Raw genomic sequence first — 25,544 nt, 5'->3', positions numbered from 1 at the left:
TGCTTATCCACTTTCGCAGAGCACCTGACATCTATAAATAAGGAACTCTAAGGCTGAGTCTACGCTTGTCCTTGACTTCGAAGATGGCATGGTGATCAGGGTGATGGGAGATCACTAATGAAGTGCTACATATTCACTGCAGCACTTCATCGCACTAAGTCTCCCCCATGGCAACTTCGAAGTGTCAAACTTCAAAGTGCTGGCATGCGGCATGTGTGTAGCTGCCCTAAATTTTGGGGAGTAAAGGCACTTCGAAGTAGTGCGGGCACTTTGAAGTGCCAGCATGTGTATCGCTGCGGGCACTTCGAAGTTTGACACTTCGAAGTTGCCGTTGGGGAGAATTAGCCCAGTGAAGTGCTGCATATTCACCACAGCACTTCATTATTAATTTCCCATCATCCTGATTACGATGCCCCCTTCGAAGTTGGGGGCAAGTGTAGACAAGCCCTCAGTGTAAAATATGTTGGTAGAGAAATATTGAGAATAATAGAATATATTTAGCTACACTACTTGTCATCGTGTTTTTAGGCCCCAATCCTGCAAACTGCAACATGCATGCAAACATCTTTACTATTATGAGAAGTCTCCCTGTGGCCTGCAAGGTTGTGGTGAAGTTAAGCACATATGTAAGTGTTCATTCTGTTGGGGCCTATATGTGTTCCTATTGCTCTATAATGAGCTGAACATTTTAGTAAGGGGCTCACTCAGAGTACCATGAAGCTTTGTCCACTGATGTTTTATCTGGTCCAAAGAAGCCTCTAATTCCTTGGCATATCAGTTACACATTTTATAACTGATCTTTACTCTTAAAATTAAACTGAAAGGGGAAATTAAACTGGAAATCAAAATTTGTCTGAGGCAATTATTAGCAAATTCAGCATAAGCGTTTAAATTATTAATTTCTCTGTCTCTAAATATCTCAGCAGATGCAACATTCACTGCAGTACACAGGCTATTTCCAGTTGTGTAGATGACCCAGTTTTTGCTTGAACTGGGAATAATCATGTTTGTTTTTGCTCCTTGCCTTATCAGGCAGCGTGGTGGCTTTTTGTTGGTACAGGTGAGGGTGGGAGGGAAAGAGGGACACAATGGTTGCCTACATGCAAAGGTAACCTGTTTATAATCATAAGTTGGTGAAAACAAGTGGGGAAAAATGGTGTGAGGTTTTGGCGTCTGGTTAGCAAAATATCTAAAGAGCCTTGCCTTGGTCTCCTTCCAAGCTACTAAGGGCTTGGGTGGAAAAAATATCTAGCTTTTATATCAGAAGAGAAGGAGAAGGCAGAGGTAAGAGTCTCTGTCAGAAAACAAATGTTAAAATATCACTACTAAAATGCAGTTTTGAACATGAGACTCAAAATGGAGGCCTATGCAGTCATTGTGTGCTAGGAAAGACCAGGCATCCTAGAAACACAAGCTGAACTTCCATGAACTTATCCTGCAAAGGTCCGTGTGTGCTTTTTCTTAGTGAGACCCAAACTTACGGCAGGGGAAAATAAGCAGCCAAAAGATACGAGAGACACCGTGTGTGTATACTTCACTAGCACAAGGGGCTTTACTCCTGGAAAAAAAGGTCTGTCTGCTTGGCACAGAGAGCCACTGATCCGAACGTGTGGATGGCTCATTTCGATTTTGTTACTGAAGTCCTTTAAGTATGCAGGGGGAGTGGGTACAAGGTGCCAACTGGAATGGGAGAAAGGGTGCTTTCTCCGTACCATACGCTCAGTGTGTGCGCGCGGAGGGGGGAGGGAGTAGAGTGGTACTGCTTACAGGAAGCCGACTAGTGTAGGGGCTTTCTTGTTAGCTCAGTGTGCATGGGGTGGGTGTGGGAGAGAGACAAGAAGGGCTGCATACAAGATGCGTATTGGAGGTTTTCTCTGCAACCCATAGAGTGTGAGTGTGGTTTGGATAATGTGGAAAGGATGGGGAAGCTGCTTACAGGATGCAGACTGGGGTAAGGGGAGGGAGCTTTTTTTTTTTTTTTTCTTTCAGATGTGTGGGTGAAGGAGTCAGAGGGACTGTTTTCCATTTTCAAATGACTGTGTCTGTCCGTATCTTGCATATTTAGTGTTTAAGTTTCAGTGTTTTTTGTATGAAGAGAGCTGCACTTAAGGCTCGGAGATTTTGAGGGTTTAACTGAAAAATAACAAGAAGTCCTGTGGCACCTTATAGACTAACAGATATTTTGGAGCATAAGCTTTCATGGGCAAAGACTCCCTTTATGCTCCAAAATATCTTTTAGTCTATAAGGTGTCACAGGATTTTTTATTGCTTTCGAAGATACAGACTAACTGAGCTACCCCTCTGATAACTGAAGAATGCTTCACATGAATTAAATTGACTTGACCTTTCTGTCCATCAGAAAGCAGTGACCAAGTGAGAAGATTTAAGCTTGTCAGTTTTTCTCCTCCCTCTTCCCTCAAAATCTTAGAAGCTTCCCCACTCTCTTTCTCCAAATCCTCAGCCTGCTTTCAACACTGATTCTAGAAATTATGGTTGGTGAAATCCTCCAAAATTCAGCTGTGACACATGACTGGAGCTGGAAATTTATTTTTAGCCATGACTGCAGTTTCCAGTGGCAATTAGTTTTTTCTTTCACTTTTCACTCTTTCACTAAGTAATCTAAATTTTTTGGATTTTACTGCTAAAGAAAAGATTCTTATGTGCCCTTGCATTACTCCTATTTCCTTCTGAAGCTGATTTACTTTCATTTTCTAGGTGCTGGTGAATCTGGTAAAAGCACAATAGTCAAACAGATGAGGATCTTACATGTGAATGGATTTAATGCTGAGTAAGTAAATTCATCTTTTTCACTCCATGCCTTGGGATGTGTGCACTGTTCAATAGTGGTTGCTCAGGCGTTATATTTCAGTATATTTCTGTCTTAATGTTATGACTATGAATGTAGCATATTTGGATGTTAATAATCAATGTTCTTATGTGCAATTTCTCTGGAAGAAGTAAGATGCTAAGAATTAATAAGCAACATTGTTATTCAATGATTTTATCAAGGTTCTTTCTATCAGGGTTGATTAAGATGAAGTTTTTTTTCAAACTGCAGTTTCTTTCCTAACATGGCTGACACTGATTTACCTCTGCTGTAGCACATTGATTCATGCTACTGTAAACATTTTCTCTTGTTAGATTCTAAAGTACAAAAACCAATGCATTTTTCTTCATTGAATAGGGAGCTTATGTTTCACTATCTTCATTATATACTCTGATTTGTGAGGCTTTGGCGTTCTGAGTTAGATTTTATTTTCCTTTCCTGTATATGTTATTTGGTTATAGTGATAGTGCAGTTAGTCATGTCGCTTAAAGCTTTCTTTGTTTACACTTTATCTGTAAAATTATTTGGCGGTAGTGATGAGGAAAGTATTAGGCATAAAAAGTAATTCTTACCAATAGTTTAGTTTTTAATTCTACATATAGTTAAAACAACTTTGTAGCATTGAGATAAAGGTATGTTAAATTGTTGATGATATTTTATTAGTCTTCTATACCGTTAAAAGGATACACAAGATATTTTTGTGTGTTAATTTTTCCCTTAATCTTATTGAAGGGTACTAGGCAGTAAAGATGCCATTTGACTTTTTTTTACATTTAAGACGATCTCAGCTCCAGAAAGATGTGTGCTCTTAGAATTCTAGTGATTCCAACTTAATTTCTGGGCATTGGAATTTCAAAGTCCAGCATGTTTATGTTAGATTACATTATGTCCTCATCAGGAGTGAGAGCAACTTAGAGGACTTACCAGTACACAGGGGTCCTTGGCTTGATGGGTGAGTAGCTCTGGGAACCCAAAAGGGATGAGACTTCCAGTGGAAGGTGAGGGGCTGAGGCCAGAGTACCCCAGCCATTCCTTGCTCTTCATGGCTGCTGCTGCCATGGCAACCAGGATTCCAAGGGCACTGGTGGTGATTTGAGGGGTTGGAGGCAGTTCTTGGCCACTTCTGTGGTGGTGGAGTCCAGGAGCCCTGGACCCTGGCGCAGAAGCCTCTTTTCTCTATACCTCACAGTAGCCCTGCTTGGATCCTATTGGTAGGGCCACCAACAGCAAGGAGCAAAAGAGGCATTAATGTTAAAGCACTGCTATGGCAGCAACTTAACATTGGCTGTGTATGGACTATTTCTGGTACACTGTACCAGCCCATTTTTACCTTTGAACATCCGTTTTAACTTTTTCAAAGATAAATAAATTCAGTTAGGTAATATTTTGACTTTCAGCCCACATCATTTAGTATGTGAATCTTCTGTTTAAGAGGATTAATTAGTTTTTTCAGTAGGTGATTCTTTGATAAGAATACCTGAGCCAAACATCCAGCTAGAGAACCTGGACAGTACGTCTGCCTAATCCCAAAACACTAGTGTAGCAGAAAGGTATGCACTCTCTTGGAAGAAAGTTTACCCAGATTGATGATGATCTGTCATTTTCTCTGCTGTTTTTAGAGAGAATATTTTTTCTTTGCTCAAGACAGCATTCTCTGCCTAAGAGCCCAATCCTGCAAAATCTTACTCATGCAAATAGTCTGCATTTAATTTAATTTGACTAGTCAGGTGGGTGGAGGGTTGTAGGATTTGACCCTGGTACAGGATCAGATGCCGACTTGCTAAATCTCTCCAATACCCATTAATGTCTATGGAAGTTATAGATGCTAAGTATCCTTTCAGAAATTGGCCCATAAAACTGATACTGATTAAATCTACTAAAGATATTAATGGTTGGAAATAAGTTGTTGCTAGTAAGTAATATGTGACACATTGCCTTCATACGTTCCCTCTGACTTGTAAATAGTCACACATTTAGTTACATGGAAATCGCAGTGAAAAAGCGAGTAGTGCCTACATACTGTATCTTGTGGCATCTAATTTCTTTAGATGCTACCCGAAGAGTAAATAAATCATAACTTATCCTTCAAATGCTAGGTAGGAAAGTATGTTTAAGCATGTGTGGACCTTGCAGATTATATGTACGCTAGTTCCTTAAAATATTTGCACTTTTTCTTAAAATGAGTTCATGGCACCATACTTTCTTGCCTACCCTCCCACAACCTCTGCACTTGATTCCCTGCCGCATTTTCAGTATGTAAAAAGAACAGATTTATGGTCTGGTGAATTAAACATTATTTTTCTTATTAATCATGCTGGTCCCATTACAAAAAAAGTAAGGATAAATTCAGTCACATATACATTAACACAATAAATGCATCTGATGAATGTCCTGTGGAACTTATTGTCTTGGAATGCAGTGTTGACCAAAAGTCTAACTGGGTTGAAAAAAGAACTGGGTAAGTTCTTGGCTCTAAGAATGTAAAATCTCATTTAATTAGTTAATCAGTTAGCAGTTAGGTTTAACCTAGAGGTCTGCAACCTGTGGCTCAGGAGCCGCATAAAGCTGTTTAAGGACTTCTTTGTGGCTTCTGATGCTATAATAGCAAAGTTTAAAACAAAAAAAAGCCCCACAAAAAAGCCGATTATTTTCAATAAATGGTGAACATCCTGCAGTAAACCATGTATCATACTAGAAATCATTATGTGCACACTGTTCTTAAAATAGGGTCCAAAAATATGGTTTGATGTTATTTATTAAAGACTGTCTCATATTCAAGAGCTGCAGTGCACATGAATTACTCGTATTTTTTTTCTGAATTAAAAAAATGGCTCTTCTTGCAATTTTGGTTGCTGACCCCTGGTTTAACCGGTTAACTGATTAAAGGGTGGGAGGAAGGGAGCTGTCCCAGCTCTGATGAAGTGCCCCTGCCTGCGTTGTGCACGGGACCCCTTGGGACTCGGGGCCGCTCCAGCCGGGCTGGAGAGCTCCTGCCTGCAGTGCTCCTGGGCTGGGCCTGCTGCAGACAAGAGCTGCTCTGGCCACACTGGAGCAATGCACACCTGTGTTGTAGGGGGTCTACTGCAGCCTCCACCAGTTAACTGTGAACGGTAAGTCTCATCCATCTAGGATGAGGCTTACTGGTTAACCAGTTAACATGAACAGGTTTACTTGGAGCTTATAGAATCAGCATTGCAGGAGACCTCAGGACGTCATCAGGTCATGCTCCAAGCAGGATCATTATGCAGAGTTTAGGTCCATCAAAGGCTACGTATATGATCAAGGATGCGACCCCATGATTAGTTTACCCATAAACCTTAGGTGGCCAGGTGTAGATGATGTGTGTCTCTCTCCAACTGCACTGTTTTATATGCTCCCCCTGAAACTCTGGTACTGGCCAGTATTGGATACAGGAAATTTGGGTTGGATGACTTTTGGTCTGACTCATTTTGGCACTTAGTCTTATGATGGGTAGTTTGTAAATGCTGTAATACATTGTAAGTGAGAAGTTATTCATTAGCGCAATTATCCACAGGAATCCCTTCAGCTGTCTACTATGAATGTGGTTTTAAATCTTTTTTTCAGTGGTACAGGTTAACTGTGTGACTTAAAATAAATTCAGGTTGTTAATACTGTTGAAAACTTTGTTGTCCTTGATGTGATCATGTATGTTACAAGCAGAAAAAAAGTACATCATGTAAAGGTACCTAATAGGCTTTAAAAAAAAAAAATTAGATATCTTGGTGGGACCTAATTTTTTTTCTGTGCTGAGCAGATTTTTTTTAATTTCTGCTAATTAAGCATCCTGTGTTAAGAATGCTAATTTACTGCAGGGATTTTTACGTGCTGCCTTTATTCTGTATTTGTGGTGTTCAACATGTGGCCCATGCACCCCTGGAGCTCCACAGACTCTCTCTAAAATTTCCAAGAGGGCTCTGCCTTTCCATTTGCAATGTTTTGAGAGTTCTACAAATGCAGACGAAAGTTGAAAAATCAATATTCCATATTAATATTTTATATGTGAATATTCTATATGTGCACTTGGCTCAACTTGGCATTTTCTATTTAACTAGGTGAAATCTTCATTTTTTTTCGGTAAACTAGGAAGTGGACCTTGTGGAATTCAGATTCTTGATTGTGTTAGCTAATTAGTTTGTGGTGGTTCAGGTAATTAAGATGCTTAATTGTTCACTGCATTGTGGTGAATTTAAAGTCCGCTTAAGTTTCTTAGCTGGGTAAGTACAGCAAAGACAGCTTCAGAATAAAACATTTAAAAAATGTTTTCCCTCTCATTGTCTACACTCATAAGAGGGAAGAAAGTAAAACATTGTGGATATGGGTGAGCAACTTCTGTGATACTGGGGAAGGATAACATGGTCTACAATAGAAGCAGGGTGGGATTTTCAGAAGTATTTAACATTGGCGTGAGTGCTTTCAGCTCTTCGAGAAGGTGCTGAATGGATGTCACTGTGGACTGACAAATCCACACAATCGTTACATCCTGGCTTCTGGGAGTACAAGCTTCTCCATGTTGCCATTCCACTTCATCTCATCTGTTCCTAGGAGAAGCCACCTTTTAAGGATAAGTTCAGACACCATCCCTACCAACTCCTGTGTGCCTCCGCAAGACTGTCAACAATAGGGCCCCTTGTGATGTAGTAAGAGTTTAAATTTGGCATGTAATAGCAGGAAGCCTGTGACTTCCCTTCCCTCCCTCCTTAACATTCTGAAACTCTTTTCATGAGAATACTGCAAAAGAGCAGGTCAGTGCTGCTTCATGTTGCATTTTCCAGCAAGTAATTATAAAGTAAAACTGCTATGATCCTTCTGTCTTTGACTTTATTCCTCCTCTGGATGCATTATGTGCAGGATTTAATATTCAAGCCTTCATGGAACACAGGGAGCAAACTGAATGGATGGCATGACCAGGACAAACAGAAGGAAGGGTTGGTCGGGGTTAAAAAAAAAAAATCAGGTCCACGGGCTCTGGAGGAAGAGTTACTGTTTTGCATAGCTTTAGAAAGGGAGGAGTAAATGGGGAGTTAACAGTTTGGAAGTGCCTTATCGAAAAAGAAGAGATGTTTAAATAGTTCAACAAAAATGAAACACTGCTGGAAATCAGGAGTTGAAAAGATGCAAGAAATTCACTGGGAAAAGGGACTAATAAGGGAAAGATGTCTTTGTAGCTGATTAAATTTGGGTTGTATTTCTAGCTCAGTCAGTTCCTCTGCAACATCATGGGTAGAGCAAGTAGCTACTCTGTCTGTTTTCCCATTACACATATGGTGAAAATACTTAAATACCTTGTGCTTAGTTTAATAATATTTTTAAAGTACTTTATATAAGGCTTGATAGAAATGCAGATTATTCATTAAAAATAATAGGAGAAACTGGCTCAGTGCACAGAGAACCAGTAGATATAACATCTTGATTTTTCAGTCAGGCTTTTGATGAAGTCTTCTGTGGCAGTCTGATAATCCAACTAGGGAAAAGTGGTCTGCATGGAATCATGACAAGGTGGGTACAAAAGTTATAAGAAAATCATGTTAGTGGTTCTTTGCTAAAGTGGGAAAACACAGCTAGTGGTGTCTCGTTAGGGGTTTGCCTTCTCTGGTATTGGCACCATTCAGCATTTTCATTAAGGACTCAGGTATAATAGCACAGAGATTATGCTATAAAATTTGAAGATGACAGCAAACTGAAAGGAGATGCAAGCATTTTGGAGTGCAGGACTTCAGGGTGTTTTGAAAAAGGACAGTGATCAGTTGTTTGCCATGTCCACTGGAAGTACGACAGGGAGTAATGGGCTTCATATTCAGCAGAAGAAATTTAGGTTACATATTAGGAAAACTTTCAGACTACTTCAGAGAATAACTACCGTTATAGGCTTCCAAGGGAAGAGATGGACTTGCTGTCATTGGACGTCCATGTCTACAATATGAATTAGGCTGAATTTGTTAAGGTTGATTTTTCTAGCATTCAATTTTACAAAGTTGAGGATGCATGTCCACATTTCCACACAGAGTTCACGGAGTGTGTCCCAGTTAGCGTTTCCAGCTTTGACTTCATCAGCAACGCATTGTGGGTACCTACCTCCTGTTCCTGATGCCCTATTGTATTGTGGGTTTCTGTCCAAATGTCTGATGGGACAAAAATATGCCCTGGGTGGTTGAGTGTGTATATCATCAGCATCCCATAGTGTACTTCTCTCCTCCCTCCCACTTTGGAAAGCAGCGTCAAAAATTGTCTTTACACACTTCTTACATATCCGTGCAGACACCATTACAATGCCTGCATGGAATGTGTACAGCTTTAGAACTGTTGTGGCAAGTATTGTGAACACGTCACATTGTGCTGTGGTATGTGCAGAGCCTAAGCAGCCATAAGAGTGATGAAGGCATCAGGGACAATATGGACATATACGAATGTGAGACACTGGAGAGTGGGAATGAGGAGATGCTTTGTACACAGTGGAGCACCGGTTCTGGTGCTGTAAAACAAACTCAGACTGGTGGCATCACATTTCTTCACAAGTATGGGACGATCAGCAGTGGCTACAAAGCTTCCGTGTGCATAAGGCCACTTTTATGGAACCTGAAAATTGCTTTCCTCTGCCCTGAAGCACTGCAATTCCAAAGTGAGCCCTGCTCTGACAGCTAAGAAGTGTATGGCAATAGTTCTGGAAGCTTGCAGTGCCAAACAGCTACTGGTCAGTGGGCAATCAATTCAGAGTAGGCATACCTACAGTGGGGGCTGCTGTGATCCACATAACCAAGGCAATCAATACCCTTTTGCTACAAAAGACAGTGACTCTGGTAAATGTGCAGGACATAGTGGACCATTTTACCTCAATGGGTTTTCTAACTATAGTAGGGATGTGTGTTCCAATTACTACCCTATCTTGGCACCGGACCACCTTACAAGAGTACATGAACCTCAAGGCATTCTTCTCCATGGTGTTTTGGCATTGGTGGATCATAAGGGTTTCTTCACTGATGTCAATGTGGGATGGTCAGGAAAGGCACATGACACATGCATCGTTAGGAACTCTGGTCTGTTTAGAAAGCTGCGGAACTTGAACTTTCTTCCCAGACCAGAAAACCACCATTGGAGATGTGGAAATGCCGGAAGTGATTCTGGGAATACCAGCTTATTCCTGCTCCCTTGACTCATGAAGCCATACACAAGCAGCCTAGACCACAGTAAGGAGCGGTTGAACTATGGGCTAAGCAAATGCAGAATGTTAGTAGAATGTGCATTTGGCCATTTAAAAGGCGTTTAAGCTCTAGAATAGGTTTCCAAGGTAGGTTTTAGATTCCAGTTTGAAAGTTTTTAAGAACGGGTCAGACGAACACCTGCCAAGTATATCTAGCCCTGTCCCTCCCATTACACTGTCGCAATAAGTTGACTTAAGATGTTCGCATCCAGTTACATGAATAACATAGCTTGAGTTGACATACTTTAGGTTGTTTACTGCCAGGTCTGCACTGTGTGGAGTCAATGGGAGATACTCTTACTCTCCTCTTCAGGGTGAAGTACAGAGGTCAGCTGGAGACTGATCTGCAGTTGATTTGGTCGGTCTTCACTAGACCTGTTAAATCGACCATGATTGCCTCAATCTCAGTATTGATCCTGGCCGTAGTGTAGATACGGCCATAGTGTAGATACAGCCTTAGTTTCCAATGCTCTCAGATGGATTTTGTATGAATGCCTCACTGCACCTTTTTTGGAAAACAAAATTGGATATAAACCTATCCAGTCCCCTAAAGTTTTGGATGCTTCTCTTTTTTGCCCTTTTCATCGTACTCTCCAGTTTTGAAATAGCTTTGAGGAACGTGGAGACACTGTCTCGTGCACTGTTTAATCCCTCTTTGTACATTGAGCCATGAGGCATCGATCATTTCCCGTAAGGTAGGTAAATGACCAGAGTGTAAATCTGTGTGGTCACTGTCAATCCAAACTGGATTCAAATAGCTGAATTGGTGACGCGCCACAGTACCTGTTATCTATAATCATCTAGCTCCCAAGCATATGCACTTTTCATATAATTCTCCAAACCTTATTATTTTGAATGTTTTTAAAATTAAGACAGTGGAAAGACATGTAACTATTATAACTAAGTCATCTAAAAGGAAGATTTCCCTCTTCATACAGACAGGATATTACATGTACAAATGTTCCTGTCTGTTCACTGTGTGTTTGAGACTGTGTACAAAAATCACTTTAGCATGGTATTGTCAGTGCATTTTGAGAAAGCATAAAGTGACTTTAACAAACTTTCCTATAAACAGAAACAAGTGCTTTTGGTGGCTGAGTAAAGCTCACTTGTTGGTTGGTTTTTGGAGTCGATTTAGATGCAAAAGCCATGTGTATGAGAGACTATAGGGTCTGCTTGAAAAATCTTCAAAATTCCAATTACAGCTAACAAGTCATGGATTTTGATAGGGGTCTGTGTTGTGGGATCTGAGATAAGGGTTAAATCAGTAGGGGAAGAAGAAAAGTTTATTTTGTTTTATTGTATTATAAATCTTGTCTTAAAATAACAGTGGTTGTCTTTGGATAAGGCTCCTTAAGTAGTAATAAAATGGCAGTGTGTCAGTAGACAAGATGTTGTGATTAAAACTTGATCCTGCGTGTGTCTTACAATGGATGCAACACTTTTTATAAAAGCTAAGCATTGTCTTCTCTTGTTTCTCAGTCTGGAAGGCAATCATATTTGATGACGTAAAAAAGCTGTTGTTAGGAACCTGAATGTTGTGTTGAGGGTAACTTTTTATGGAAAAAAAAATTAATTTCTAGAAGGAACGAAAGCAAAAGAGACTGCAGAATTTTTAGTCTTGATCTCTTCCTTATTTGAGGAGATCTTGAAGACTAACGTTTAGCCTTTGAGTTGCAATCTGAGCAGTTGTTCATGTCAGGGAATTGTAGAACAGGAAGGAACCTCAAGAGGTCATCTAGTTCAGTCCCCTTCATTCAAGGCAGATCTAAGTACTATTTTCATGATCTCTTACTGGTGTTTGTCTAACCTGCTCTTAAAAATCTCCAGTGATGGTGATTCCACAGCCCCCCCGCAGCAATTTATTCCAGTGATCAACCATCTGACAGGAAGTTTTTCTAATGTCTAACCTAAACTTTGATTGCTGCAATTTAAGCCAATCACTTCTTATCCCATCATGAGAGGTTAAGGAGAATATTTTTCTTCCTTTCCCTTGTAACAACCTTTTAGATACTTGAAAGTTATCATGTCCCTTCTCAGTCTTTTCTATTTGACTAAACAAATCCAGGTCTTTAAGTCTTTCCTCATAGGTTATGTTTAACAGTTAATCACTTTTGTTGCTCTTCTTTGGACTTTTCTCCCAATTTGTCCATATCTTTCTTGAAATGTGGCACCCAAACCTGGGTACAATATTACAGCTGAGGCCTAATCACTGTGGAGTAGAGCAGAAGAATTACTTCTCATGTCCTGCTTACAGCACTGCCTTTAGGCTTTGATTTACAAATTAACCATTTCTTGTATTCTTAGAAAGTTAGCATTGAAAGCAGCTGTGTGGTGTCTTGAATTCAGAATTAAAACGAGACTCCCTCTGAAAGGACTACACAAGCTGAGCAAGTGAAATCCCTCATAGGAGAAGTGTATGGTCGATATGCAAAGGTGTGTGTGTGTGTGTGTGTGTTTGCATTGCTTTGACCCACAAATGTTACCATCCTCTGGTGTTGAACATAAGCTAGTAAGGAGCTGATCCATAGCCTACTAAAGTCAGGAGAAGAGGTCCCATTCATTAGGCTTTGAATTAAGCTTTAAGAACGTATTGTCAAATGCACTGAACTGAAATTTTTATTTTTATTCTCTTGAAAAGCAGTAAGTTATAGACAGCTGGCCTACAAAGATTATAAAGTTCCTAAAAGAAAAATGGAGAGTTCTGTCTTGTCTATTTCTATAAAAAATCATGCTGCTGTGAAAAGACTTCAGTTTTAAAGCACACTATCAAAGAGAAGATTCAGATTTTGTTTTCTAAAACATATATTGCTTGAAAGAATGTTTTATTTGCAAAATGATTGTTTTGGTATTAATTCTGCCTCAGAAAATTTGCTAGATTTTGGATGCATATGAAAGAATAATAGTGCTTTCTTTGGCAGACTATGCAGATTTATTAATTGGGGAGAGGAGGGAGAATCCTGCTGGTAAAACAGTCGTTACACTGCCAGTTTGTGTTGTCACAAGTAAAGAACTGTTTGTCTCCTGAATTATTGTTCCTGACCTTGTAACTAGGCATTTTGTGCTGGTATTTAAATGTTGCAATATTCTGATAAATAGTAATGGTAATCTCTTCCTTTAAACTACATTTACATATGTCACCAGCAGCTTGCTTTATTAAATTTTTCTTGCATATTAGAACTGTACAAAATACAGTATTTGCTGTCACTTCAGTTTTGAGGTTTAAATTTCTCTAAAGCTCTTTTAAGTATGCATTGAGAATTTTCCACCTATTAGAGCTTTAGCATTAGCGTTCTAGAGGGTTTTGAGGGCAGTGATCATGATTACAAATAGTGAAATAAGTATGACTGATGACATCTGAGAAACAAAAGGGAAAGTAAAACATTATCTACAGATAGCAGAAAATGAATTGTCCATCTGTTCTAGAACTGACTTTTTGTGTGCCTTTGTTTTTTGTTAATTACTTTTTGCCAATGGTTAAAACTAAAACATCGGTGACTTGTATCTCATGACCTTCCAGGTGATCTCTCCTTCCCCATACCAAAAAATTACCTACAGCTGTTGTATTTAAAAAAAGAAAAAAAAAACAAAAAAAGGTAGCTAGTTCAAAACCATGTTTAGAACACTTTGGGAATGATGCGAAAATACCAAGGTCTAAGGGAGAGAGAACATTATTTTTCAAAATTGTGTTCCCCCAACCATAATTTCCAAAAGTAAATTTTTGGAATGTAACTGTAGAGCAGAACACTGTCTTCTCCCTATCCTGTTGCAGAATAACAGCCCAAAACAGTATTATCAAACCCTGCTACAAAACACAGAGATAAAGAAAAGAGTCGCTGCTTATACTGAAGTTCTGTGCAATCTCCCATCTCTGTTTCTGTCCTGAAGAAATTTCAGCACGGCCGCCTCCTAGCCTTTTATAGTTCCTTCAAGAATTTGACCAACATGCTGCTTGTTGTATTCCATCCATTGCCTATTTTTCTTTTTATTTGTCTTACCAGGAATCTTATCGTTTTATTTGTCTTCATCCTTTCAAATGGGCAGATTAGGGGGTAATTGTCATTCTCCCCCACAAACATTTTCTCAGTTAACATTGCTGGTGTGTTTTTGACATTTCCTGTTTTGAAAAATTAGCACTTGCTCATGGACAGTCTTCCTGAGCTCTCCAGCTTTGTGGAGGGCTGTATTTTTAATTACGACTGTGCATTCTGATTTATTACAACCGTTTGAGTCTTCCACTCTTTCACCAGAAATTCAATTTTCTTTGTCCTTGATTAAGCATAGAATTTCACCTATGTTTTTCCAGTTGAGAAGTCCAGTGAGCTGATCCTTCCAGAGATGTTTTATTCATAATATAGTATCTTTACACTCCTTCAAACCAGGTAGCTTTAATGGCTTGGCTTCTTGCGTTGGTTGCTACCTTCTGTACACAAGCAGTTTCAGATTTGAGGGTGAAGATGTGATTGTGTACCATAAGTTGATCTTTCTGGTGGATTTAGTGTTGATGGTGAGAGAAGAAATTGCCATAAGGCTTGCTGATATCTTTGCTTCTGTATTTGTACATCTTCTCAGGATTTCTCTAAGTTAGAGGCAGGCCTAATGTAATGCTTTGGAATCAAATATGCAACAGAGCTCGTTGAGATTAATTTCCACGTTTATTAGACCTGTCTTGCCTTTGTATGTTAGGGGAACATAAGAAAAGCAATTATGGGTCAGAACAATGATCAGTCTCACCCATTATTCTGTTTTCCAGTAGTGACCAATGCCAAGTGCTGTGGAGGGACTGAACAGAACAGTGACAGGCCCACATGCAGAGGAAGTGCGAGGGGTGTGATTGCACTCCTCCCAGTGTCTGCCCACCCCCAGGAAGTCTGGCTGGAGATTTCCTGGGGCTGGAGCCAGGGAATGGATGGCAGCGGCAGCCGTAGGGGATTGCCTCCCTGCCCCCTGCACTCACCACAAGGTGGTCCACTGCATCCTCTGACTGACCCCCACCAGGCAGCCTCCTAGCCATGTATGGAGAAGCGGGACTCAGCAGTCTGGGAGACTGAGGCAGAGTGCCGCATGGCGAGTGCTGGGGAGGTGCGGAGGCAATCCCTTACAGTTGCTGTCCACTGCCCAGCCCCTGCCCTAGGTAATTCTCCCCCTCCCAGGCCTAGTGGGTGTGTTCAGGCTGAATGGGGGAGGGCTGGGATGTTTGTACTGAGGGAATGTGTGTTCTGACTGAGCAGGGGTGGGATGTTGGGGCCTGGTGGGGATGGGAGGGCATCCTTGGGCCAAGCAGGAAGTGGGGTGTTCAAGCCAAACGGGGTGGAGAGGATCTTCAGGCCTAGCCGGGGTGGCGTTGGGGCTGAACCATGGGTGTCTTGGGAGGGGAGGGCAGAATCAGCTGGAAAGCCAGAGTATGGGGAGAAGGGCTGAGCCTGCTGGAGGGCAGGGGAGGTGTCCTCATTTACAAAACGGGGAGGGAGCACTTCTCCCAGAAATTCCTGTGGGCCATTATCATGTGAGCTGTCTCCTGTCGTCTGTTTCCAGCATGTGACTGACAGACAGAGGCATACGGGCACCTAGAGTATGGCATTGATGAACGTATCTGCCATAAACTTAGCCACCTCTTTTTTTAAAACCCACTTATACTATTGGTCATCACAGTGTCCCCTGGTAACAAGTTATACAGGGTGACTGTTGTGTGGGAAAAGAAAATGGTTGATGACTGGTTTGTGTATTATACGAAGGAGTGAATAACTGTTCTTTATTCTCTTTCTCCCATACCATTAGTGATTTTGTAGGTCTCTATTGTATCCCTTCTTTCAAACAATGCCAGACTTTTTTTTAATATATTCACCTGTCGAAGCTGTTCCATAGCTCAAATAATTTTTGTTCCTCTCATCTGCAACTTTTCCAATTCTAATACATATTTTTCAAGAGTGGGTGACCAGAACTGCATGGAGTATTCGAGGTGTGAGTGCAGGATAGATTGTTATTAAATCAAGGCAATTTAGCTCATTGATTTAAATCAAGTAACCAAAAAAGCCAAGACTGAAAGTTCTTAGAGTGCACTTAATTTTGGAATAAGACCATTGAATTCACTGGCTATTCTGTTTTTTGAGAGAACAAGTATAGAATGGGGTTCTCTTGGAAAAGCTGCGTTATGCTGAAATGAAATAGGGAATAGACTTACGGCATAATTACGGTTGGTGGCCATTATGTTTCAAAATAAAGGACATATTATGTAATATAAGCAAATGACACTGAGTGACAACCAGCAACTCTAGATTTCTCTTACGGCAGCGTCCTGTATTATATACTCGAGTGATAAATTCTAAACCTAGTTAACTAATTAAACAAGGCATAAGAATTTGCTAAGATAAAACTTTTTTTCTAGCAACATCCAGCACAGGAAACAGCTTGGGAATTCACTTGTCAAACCATGCTTATATTAAAAGGCACAGAGAGAGCCTTGAAGAATGATACATTGCAAAGTGAATTATTTTGGTTCAACTGGTTAATAACTTATTCAGCCATGTCCACACCTTTGTTCACCTCATCTTCTCCCAGTAAGATTTTTTTCTTTAAGATCGTTTTATTTTTGCAATTAGGCTCTGCATCATCTTCTTGCACTGCTTACATTTGACACACATTCTTCTTACTCAGGGAAAACATCTTCATCAAAATATTCGCAGATAGGGTCTCTCTTATGCCCAGAAGCCAGGACATGTTTTTGGTGACAGAAGTGGAAGGAATATAGAAAGCTGGGTGCATGCTGAATAATGTCTTCCCTTTTTCTTTCCAGTCCATGCCACTGTTCTTTTCTGTGCGGCCTCTATCCTTTCCTATATATTGTACTTCTATCTTTAAGCCAGCGTCTTAACTAACTCCTCTGCCATGGCTGGCAAAGGTCCACTGCCACCTAAGTACAGAACAAACACAATCTAACTCATGTCGGTCTTTTTGTGTGTTACTTTTTTTAATCTGCCTGAGAAACAGAAATTGAAAGCCTAGAACTTTCAAGAAGTATGAGCTAATAGGCTGGACAGACTAGTGCCATTAATTCATATTTTTGAGATAGTAAGTATATATGTAACATGTTTGTGATGAGATTTTGTTGTAACTTATTTTAAAAGAGATATGTCTCTTTATTAATGATTGTGCAGGCTGCATCTCTAACGAAGTTTTGAGACCAAGCTAAGAATAAATAAATTAACTGTGCAGTCAAACTTCAATCATCCAAAAATCTCTGTAGCTAAACCGAAGACCTGTCCATTCATAAGGATTAATTGTATTGAAAATTCCTTTATTAAACCAGATTTATACAACACAACCTATTCTATTCAGTTGAAGTTTGACTTGCTGGTGTACACATGAGAATTTATAACATAATGCCTGCAAATTATTAGCCCTTTTTAATCATTAGTTATATATTTTGCTTTTAGACCTAAGTACACAGTTAATTGTAATTGTGTGCTTTTTACGGTTGGCCTAATTATTTACAGTCAACTGTACTTATAGGTACATTTTTGGTAGCCGCTGGACAAATTCTCTACTTTTTGAACAAAATAATCTTGTGGCATATCTTGACCTGGTATTCTGCTTTTTATAAAGATGTTCTTGGTGTTATAAAGCTGCATTAGGATTGTGACCTATTGTTTACAGTATTCTCCAAAGGATTATTGAATAAGTCACTGAGTTTGCTTGTAATTTTAGTTGATGTACGAGAAAATGATCATCTGTCCCTGCTGCATCCTTAGACTCCCAAGAGCACTGAGCTAATGGAAGAGTAGAGGTGTAGTTTACTTCCTTCTGAGACTTCAGATGCTCTCAGTAGGCCTCATGTTTAGCCCTGAATTGCAACGTAATAACCAGCTAAGGGATTTTCTATACAATTTATTCTTAGGCTTTTGTCACTGCCCTTTTAACTATTGTGATTGAAATAGTGTCCCTAGATAGCAGTTCCACACCTCCACATGCACAGGCATACACATTAATGTTGTACTCAAGCTATTAAAAGATTATTTTGATTCCATATAGAACATTTTAGAAAATGTTTGTTTTAAATAGAAAACATTAGGGTAGATGGTGGTTTAGATTGCAGAAGGCTCCTTTTCTAGGTTTGCATCTAGGACAATGGTCTATTCTTACTTCCCTTGGTGTTTATTTTCCCGTAGGGTTTTTTTTAGATAGGTGTGTAATGGGACACTTGCGTACATAATGTAAATTCAGCAAACTCATTTTGTGTGTGTGTGTGTGTGTGTGTGTGTGTGTGTGTGTGTGAGAAAATATATATATATATTTTTTTTAACTTTGATTTAAGTTGTTTAAAAATAAAAATGCTCGCTGAGGTTGATTTACCATGCCAACACTGTGGAAAAATTAAACTATTTAATTCAGTCCATTAATTAATTTAATTGCATCAAGTGATGGCAGAACAACTTAGGTATTTTGTATGTTACCTCAACTCTTTAAGGCCTTTTTATGTGTAGCCCCAGATATAGTCTAGTATGTAATGCTATTGGTAAAATAACTGTAAAGTCATAGGTCTCAGAATATTAATTGAAAAACACTTTGTTCCCATTAAATATATGTTTTATACTTTTTGTTTTCTGCAGCTATAAAGTGAATGCACACTGGTAGCATAGTGTCCACAAGGCTTTCAAAGCACGTGGCAGTGCTCAGTAATTGTTAACCTCTTTGTGCTTTTGCTTTTTGGTTAAAATGAGGATAAGTGAATTACTCAAGGTCACACAGTAAGTTGGTGGAAGAGCTGGGAATAGAATCCATGGACCAGGTTTACTCCCCAATATGTAAATGTAAATCCAGAGTTACTTGTCAAGGTGTTGGAGAGTAGTACTAGTCTCTGGGTTCATTTTGATCTCCACCCTTCCTGTCCCTTTATTTTGTACAAGAGGACAATATTTTTGAGATTTGAGCAACCATCCCAGTAGGTCAATGGAAGTTTGTCTAGGTGTAGTTTCCAAAGTCATAATGCCTCATTTGTTGCGAGAAATATTGCCTATATTGCTCAACTTTGTGGAAGTTCGGCTTTATAGGAATAGATCTCTGTAACTTTGGCTGAATGATGAGTGATTGAATTATATTGACAAAAATGTGTTTTTCAGTGATTTCTAAGACTTGTTTGTATTTTCAGAATTTGGGGTAGGGAAAGCTAAAGTTTCAGGAGATGAATCTGAGCATAACAATAATTTGTGTGGAAAAATAGATAACACTTTGTTTTTAAAAGAAATACTGAGGAGTTGTAAGACAACCATTTTGGATGGCTGACTCAGAAAGAAACATGGTTTAGAAAAGGCAAAACTAACCATGGGAAAATATGTACCATAAATGTTACAAAAAATTACATTAAAAGAATATTATAGTTGCACAATAAAAATTTAGTAAACGTCAGAATGAAAGTTGCCTATGCAACCTTGATTTTGCTTCATCACGCATATGCCTTTTTACGTAGCAATTAAGTACATGATCTACTGTTTCTTTTACAGGAACCTTGCCTCATTCATGACACACCTTCCGACTTCTCCAACAAATGAAACAGGTGTCCTTTAGACAAGCCTTTCACTATGTAACCCTGATTCAAGAGCAATGTATGTAATCCAAGAGCAGATCTGTTCTGTGAACAACCCCGTTCTGGCCCAAAGCTCCTATTCCAGGGAAGATGCAACTTTTCTCCTGTAGCGTTGAGCTAGTGGGAGCTTGCTCAGTCACATTGTAGAGGTGGCGTATGTGCAGTCTGCTCAGCACTAGGAATTGTGTGAGGGTCAAGCATGCTCAAGTGAGGGAATCTTCAGCAAGTCTCAACTGAGCATGCCGAAACAGCGAGATTCTTCCCTTCCTCCAAAAACTAATAGCTTGGCCAAATTTTATGGATTTAATGGGACCAGCAAAAGGCTCGTCCCTCACACAGAGGCCACTCCGATCCTGCCATATTTAAATTCCTAACTCAAAAGCATGGAGGACACCAGATTTCTCCACAGAAAAGATTGCCAGAATTTTGTTTAATTGGAAAAACAACATGGTTTTCTCCATCCTCATCTCATACAGCTGAACTTTTCAGGCTGAAATTTGAAGGAAAAAAAAATCCAGCTTGAGGCAGACACCTGGCATGGAAAATTTCAGCCCATACAGCCAGTTTGGCAAAGTTACAAGCATCTGAAGAGAGTCTCATAGTACAGCACTGTCAGGAAACCTTTGTAATAAAAAATAGTACTACCACTCTTGCCTATAATTTATCTAGAAAAAAGCAAGTATTGTAGAAATTTGATGCAGAAAATTGATTTTTTAAAAACAGTAGGTTTATTTTGCCTTTGTATTATTACTTAAGGCTTGCAAGACTCTAGAATGTTGCATATTGCACAGTGTTTTGTCTTTACCTGCATTGGATAGTCCTGCAAGTAACACTTAGATCCTACATAACGTCTTTCATCAGAAGTTCTCATTGTGCAAAGTAAAGATGAGCGATCCTGTCTTTTCCCCCATTGAAGGTAGAAGTCATATGAAAATGAGTATGTTTAGTGAAGTGGTTTTTTTACCATTTTGAATTCCCCTTAGCACCTCAGAATGTTATAAGAGCATGGACAGAGTTTTGTGGTCAAATTTCTTTTCTTTCTATGACATCGGGTACCTGGGGAAAAAATATAAGAGGAATGAAGGAAGAAATAAGAGGTGGAGCTAGAAAGAAGTAGTATTCTTAGACCTGTTGCTGAGGGAAATTAGCATTTTTAAAACCAATTACTTTTTGCTATCTGATATGTAGACATAGTAATACATCTCCTTGAAACAGCAATGGGTTATTTTCCCCAGCCATCCCAGAGTAAGATTAAGGGTGAGGTCATATACAGAATCACTGTATAAAAGCAGCTCTTCATTTTGTAAAACTAGACTTTTTTTCTAGCATTCTTTCTGTTAAAGTTGAAAATCGCAGGATATGTATTAAATACTAATGTTACTATTGTAAGTAATATGTACTATGATTCCTAGTATGTTAGCCTTCAAGCTTCCAAAATGCTGTTACTACTAAGGTGAGTAACCGTTTTAGACCCTGATCACGCGATCTGTTGTGTGGGCAGACGTGTATGCCTGTTTGGAGCTCTACTGATCACTTCAGTGGGACACTCTATGTATATGGGTCTATCCATATAAACAGCAGATAAGAATGGCCATACTGGGTCAGACCAAAGGTCCCTCCAGCCCAGTTGCCTGTCTGCCGACAGTGGCTAGTGCCAGGTGTCCCAGAGGGGGTGGACCAAAGACAGTGATCAAATCAGGTGATTTGTCTCCGGTCATCCCTCTCCAGCCTCTGACAGTCAGAGGCCAGGGACACCATTGCTACCCTTGATTAATAGCCTTTTATGGACCTAACCTCCATGAATTTATCTAGCTCTTTCTTAAATTCTGTTGTAGACCTAGCCTTCACAGTCTCTTTGGCAAGAAGTTTCACGGGTTAACTATGCGCTGAGTGAAGAAGAACTTTCTTTTATTAGTTTTAAACCTGATACCCATTAATTTCATTTGGTGTCCTCTAGTTCTTGTATTATGGGCACAAGTAAATAACTTCATATTCACCCTCTCCACACTTGTCATAATTTTATATACCTCTATCATGTTCCCCCTCAGTCTCCTCTTTCTAAACTGAAAAGTCCCAATCTTTTTAGCCTTTCCTCATACGGGACCTGTTCCAAGGCCCTAATCATTTTAGGTGCCCTTCTCCGAACCTTTTCCAGTGCCATGATATCATTTTTTAGGTGAGGAGACCACATCTGTACACAGTATTCAAGATGTGGGCATACCATAGATTTATATAGGGACAGTAAGATACTCCTTGTCTTATTTTCTATCCCTTTTTTAATAATATGTAACATCCTGTTTGCCTTTTTGACTGCCTCTGCACACTGTGTGGATGTTTTCAAGGAACTATCCACGATAACTCCAAGATCTGTTTTCTGATTTGTTATAGCTAAATTAGCCCCCATCATATTGTAAGTATAGTTGAGGTTATTTTTTCTTGTGTGCATTACCTTACACTTATCCACATTAAATTTCATTTGCCATTTTGTTGCCAGTCACTCAGTTTGATGAGATCTTTTTGAAGTTCTTCACAGCGTGCCTTTGTCTTGACTATCTTGAACAGTTTAGTGTCATCTGCAGACTTTGCCACCTCACTGCTCACCCCCTTCTCCTGATCATTTATGAATAAATTGAACAGGATTGGTCCTAGGACTGACCCTTGGGGGACACCACTAGTTACTCCTCTCCATTCAGAAAAATTACCATTTATGCCGATTGCAGGATATTTGCTTTCCTGTGCAAACTTTGAATTGGCAAGTGACGTTTGAGGGGAGCATTGGTTTCCTTAAGTGAAACTAGATGTAGCTGTTTTTCTGTTCTGGACCCTCTCTCTTTGTTTTTCTTTTTTTTTTTTCTCATCTGTGTCGTTGGCAGGCAACCTGAACGGTATTTCTGCACATCCAGAAACATTTAAAAAAAAAAAAAAAAGTGGTGGTATTGATGCCTTTTGATGGACATGAATGGTGACAGTTGCATGAAGAGTGGAATAGGATGTGGAAAGTTTGAAACTGGTGTTCTGAAATGGCTAATATTTAGCACCTCTGTAGTGTTTTGTTTTTAAAGCACTGTACATGCAATCATAGTATTATTTAATAAAGGCTTTTTTGCATTCAGTGAGGGATGAAGTCAATTGCTTTTATGGTTCATGCAGCTGAGGGCAGAATTGAGTCCCAAGGGATGGAAAGCAAGTTGGCTTTTGTATTTCTTTATTTGCCAAATATTGACTTCCTATGTATCTAACTGAGGTTTAAATTAACATAGAAAGTGCTGTTTGTTTCTTTGAGGCTCATGTCAGCTGCAGAACAAATTTAACTGAGACTACTTAACTGATGATGGAGTGGACTTCATTAAAATATTTAGAATGCAGAAGATCTTCCCAGGTAAACATATGTGGGTGAAAATTTAGGGCCTGCGCCAGTTGACAGTGCAGTGGTTGACAATCTGTGGCCATTGGACCTCTGGCAGTCTACAGACTGCTTGCAGAAACTGCAGAAGACTGTGAAAACTGACTGGAAAGAATTCAGCTATGTGTACTAACAGTAGGTGTCCAAACGTGTCCATACCACCATTTGAAATTTTTTAGGGGTCTGTAAATGCAAAAATCGTTGAGAACCAATTCTCTACTTGTTATGCAGTACAGGTTGACCCTCTCTACTCTGGCATGCTTGAGGCTGTATTAAGATGCTGGGTAACCAGCTGAGCCCTTTTGGCTAGAGGCTTCCATTATGACCTTGTATGAGATATAAGTGAGAAAGGAACAATATAATATGGGAATCTTTCTCTGAGTCATTCAGATAAATACATACAATGCAGATTCACAGCATCTCATATCAATAATCTTCCTATTATTCTGCATCCCCCATGAGAGAGCTTGTAAAAATTGGACCTTATGAAGATTAGGACTGTTTGAGAGGCAAGATGGGTGAGGTAATATTTTTTTTTTTTCTTTTTGGACCAACTTATGCAAGATACTTGGAAGTGCATTCTTGATAACCTCATATTTTGAATTATAATCCAACTACATACCATCCAGATGTTAATAAATGTGCAGGCCTGAGTAGGCCATGGGGGAAGAATAAGAGGGAAGATCTAGATTGCTCTAGGATGATAGTATATTTCTAGCTAGTTGCAGATTTGGGTGACTTAAGTCTGTTGGTGATTTGTTAATCTTCTTCCTCTTAATAAATATGTGGCTCTAGAACCATACTACATATCGTTTCCTAAGGTTAACAGCTCACTGGATTGACAGTGTCATCCACTAGAAGTGTTGTAAAGCATAGAGACATTTAAAAACTAATTTAAAATAAATGTTGATAGAAACCTTGCTTTCCAGATAATTGAGCATGGTTGAAACAGTTTTCCAGGATCTAAATATACAATTCATTGCCTTATTTATTGTTACTAATCATTTAGCACTTCACAAACTAATTATGCATGAACTTTAATGAAAAGTGTGTCTGCAAACTATAAAACTTTAGGGTGCAACGTAAACATGACATGAAAATTAATGATTCAGGTTCAGAACTCTGTTTCTGTTTCCTTCTTTCTGGCTTTAGTTTCAACAAAACCAGTGCATCCATGTAGTGTGTGAAAATCTTTGTTGCAAAAGTGGAGGTGGTTCTGGAGAATAAAATGCAAATACATGATTATTTTTGGGTTGTTTGTTGCTTGCCTTTTTCTTTTTTTACAGAGCCAAATAATCAAGATATAATTTTAGGAGTACTAGAATGGTGGCCCTTCATTCAATCCAAGGAGTCTCTTACCTTGCATTCTTTAAATACAACTTCAAGAATCTTTGCTGTTGCAGGACAACCTATGGCTGGGTGTTAACAAAAGTATTTCCTTCTCAGTCATCTGGAAGTTTTTGTTAACATTTTAAAATGCCCCGAATATGTCTTCAAGCTGCAGAAGAATGAGAAATTATTAAATTGCACCTTCTGATTTCAGATATTAGCTTGATCTAAAGATGGACCTCAGGTCTGCTGTACTCATAGTGCCCCAGATGCTGAAAGTTGTGAGAAGAACTTTTAAAATTGTAAGGAACTGTCAAGATGTGTGGTAAGATACTCCAGGCTGTGATAATACTTAATGATAAATGAACAATACTTAGGGCTTTTCCTGGATATTAATGACTGGATTTATGGATTCATGGAGGTGGAAACATTCTCCAGTTGATATTTTTTTTTCTCTTCTCTCTTTATTGATAAGAAAATAACAGCAAACATGCAGTGAAGTCCAGTAGATAGCTTCAGTGCACTCTGAAGCACAACATACAAATGTTGTACATCAGATTGTAATCTCCAGCATGACAATGGTCATTTTTGTTTTTCAATTCATTGCTTCCTATTCCTATAGGTATCCAGGTACACAGCACATTTGTTAGTTGTCCTGTAAGATTGCTCTGCCAATTCCATGCCATTGTGCAATTTGTTTGGTGTTTTTTTTTGAATACCCCGTCTGTCCTCACAAGAATGAACTTAAGGGAAGCTGTCTTAATTATGTAAGCGTATCCTGCCAGAAGGCACTGATATTATGCCTTAACTTGGACACACTTTACTACTGAACCTGTCTCTCAGGAAAGGTGTGAGGATTTAAATAGTCGATGTCTGTCTGTACAGCACTTGAAAAATCACAGTTCTAATGTCTTTATCTCTTGGTTCAGCAAAATCCTTGGTTTGGAACCGCTTACATCTCCAGGGTGCCGGACCAGACCAAAAAAATCAAAGAATTCAGTGGAACCTTGGACACTAATAAGTTCATTTGGTCACAAGCTTTTGTGGGCCAGAGCATCTGATAAAGTAGGCTCCAGCCTATGAAAGCTTATGCCCAAATAAACTTGTTAGTTTTTAAAGTGGGTGCCACAGGATATCTTGCTCTTGTGCTAAAATAAACTAACATGGCTACCGCTCTGAAACTTTTAAC

The 25,544-nt window shown here is 39.3% G+C and overlaps 1 protein-coding gene across 5 annotated transcripts in view; it reads left to right on the top strand.

Moving 5' to 3' along the window:
* Positions 1-25,544, top strand: part of GNAS (GNAS complex locus) — a 292,287-nt gene that overhangs the window by 111,560 nt on the left and 155,183 nt on the right. For all 5 annotated transcript variants that reach the window (XM_075012125.1, XM_075012123.1, XM_075012128.1 and 2 more), the window contains exon 2: positions 2,716-2,788. In XM_075012125.1, the coding sequence (XP_074868226.1) occupies positions 2,716-2,788 (73 nt within the window). The remainder of the gene's footprint in view (positions 1-2,715; positions 2,789-25,544) is intronic.

Source organism: Carettochelys insculpta, chromosome 17, assembly GCF_033958435.1.
Source record: "Carettochelys insculpta isolate YL-2023 chromosome 17, ASM3395843v1, whole genome shotgun sequence".
Classification (NCBI taxonomy): Eukaryota; Metazoa; Chordata; order Testudines; family Carettochelyidae; genus Carettochelys; species Carettochelys insculpta.
This window is presented reverse-complemented; position numbering and strand designations above follow the sequence as displayed.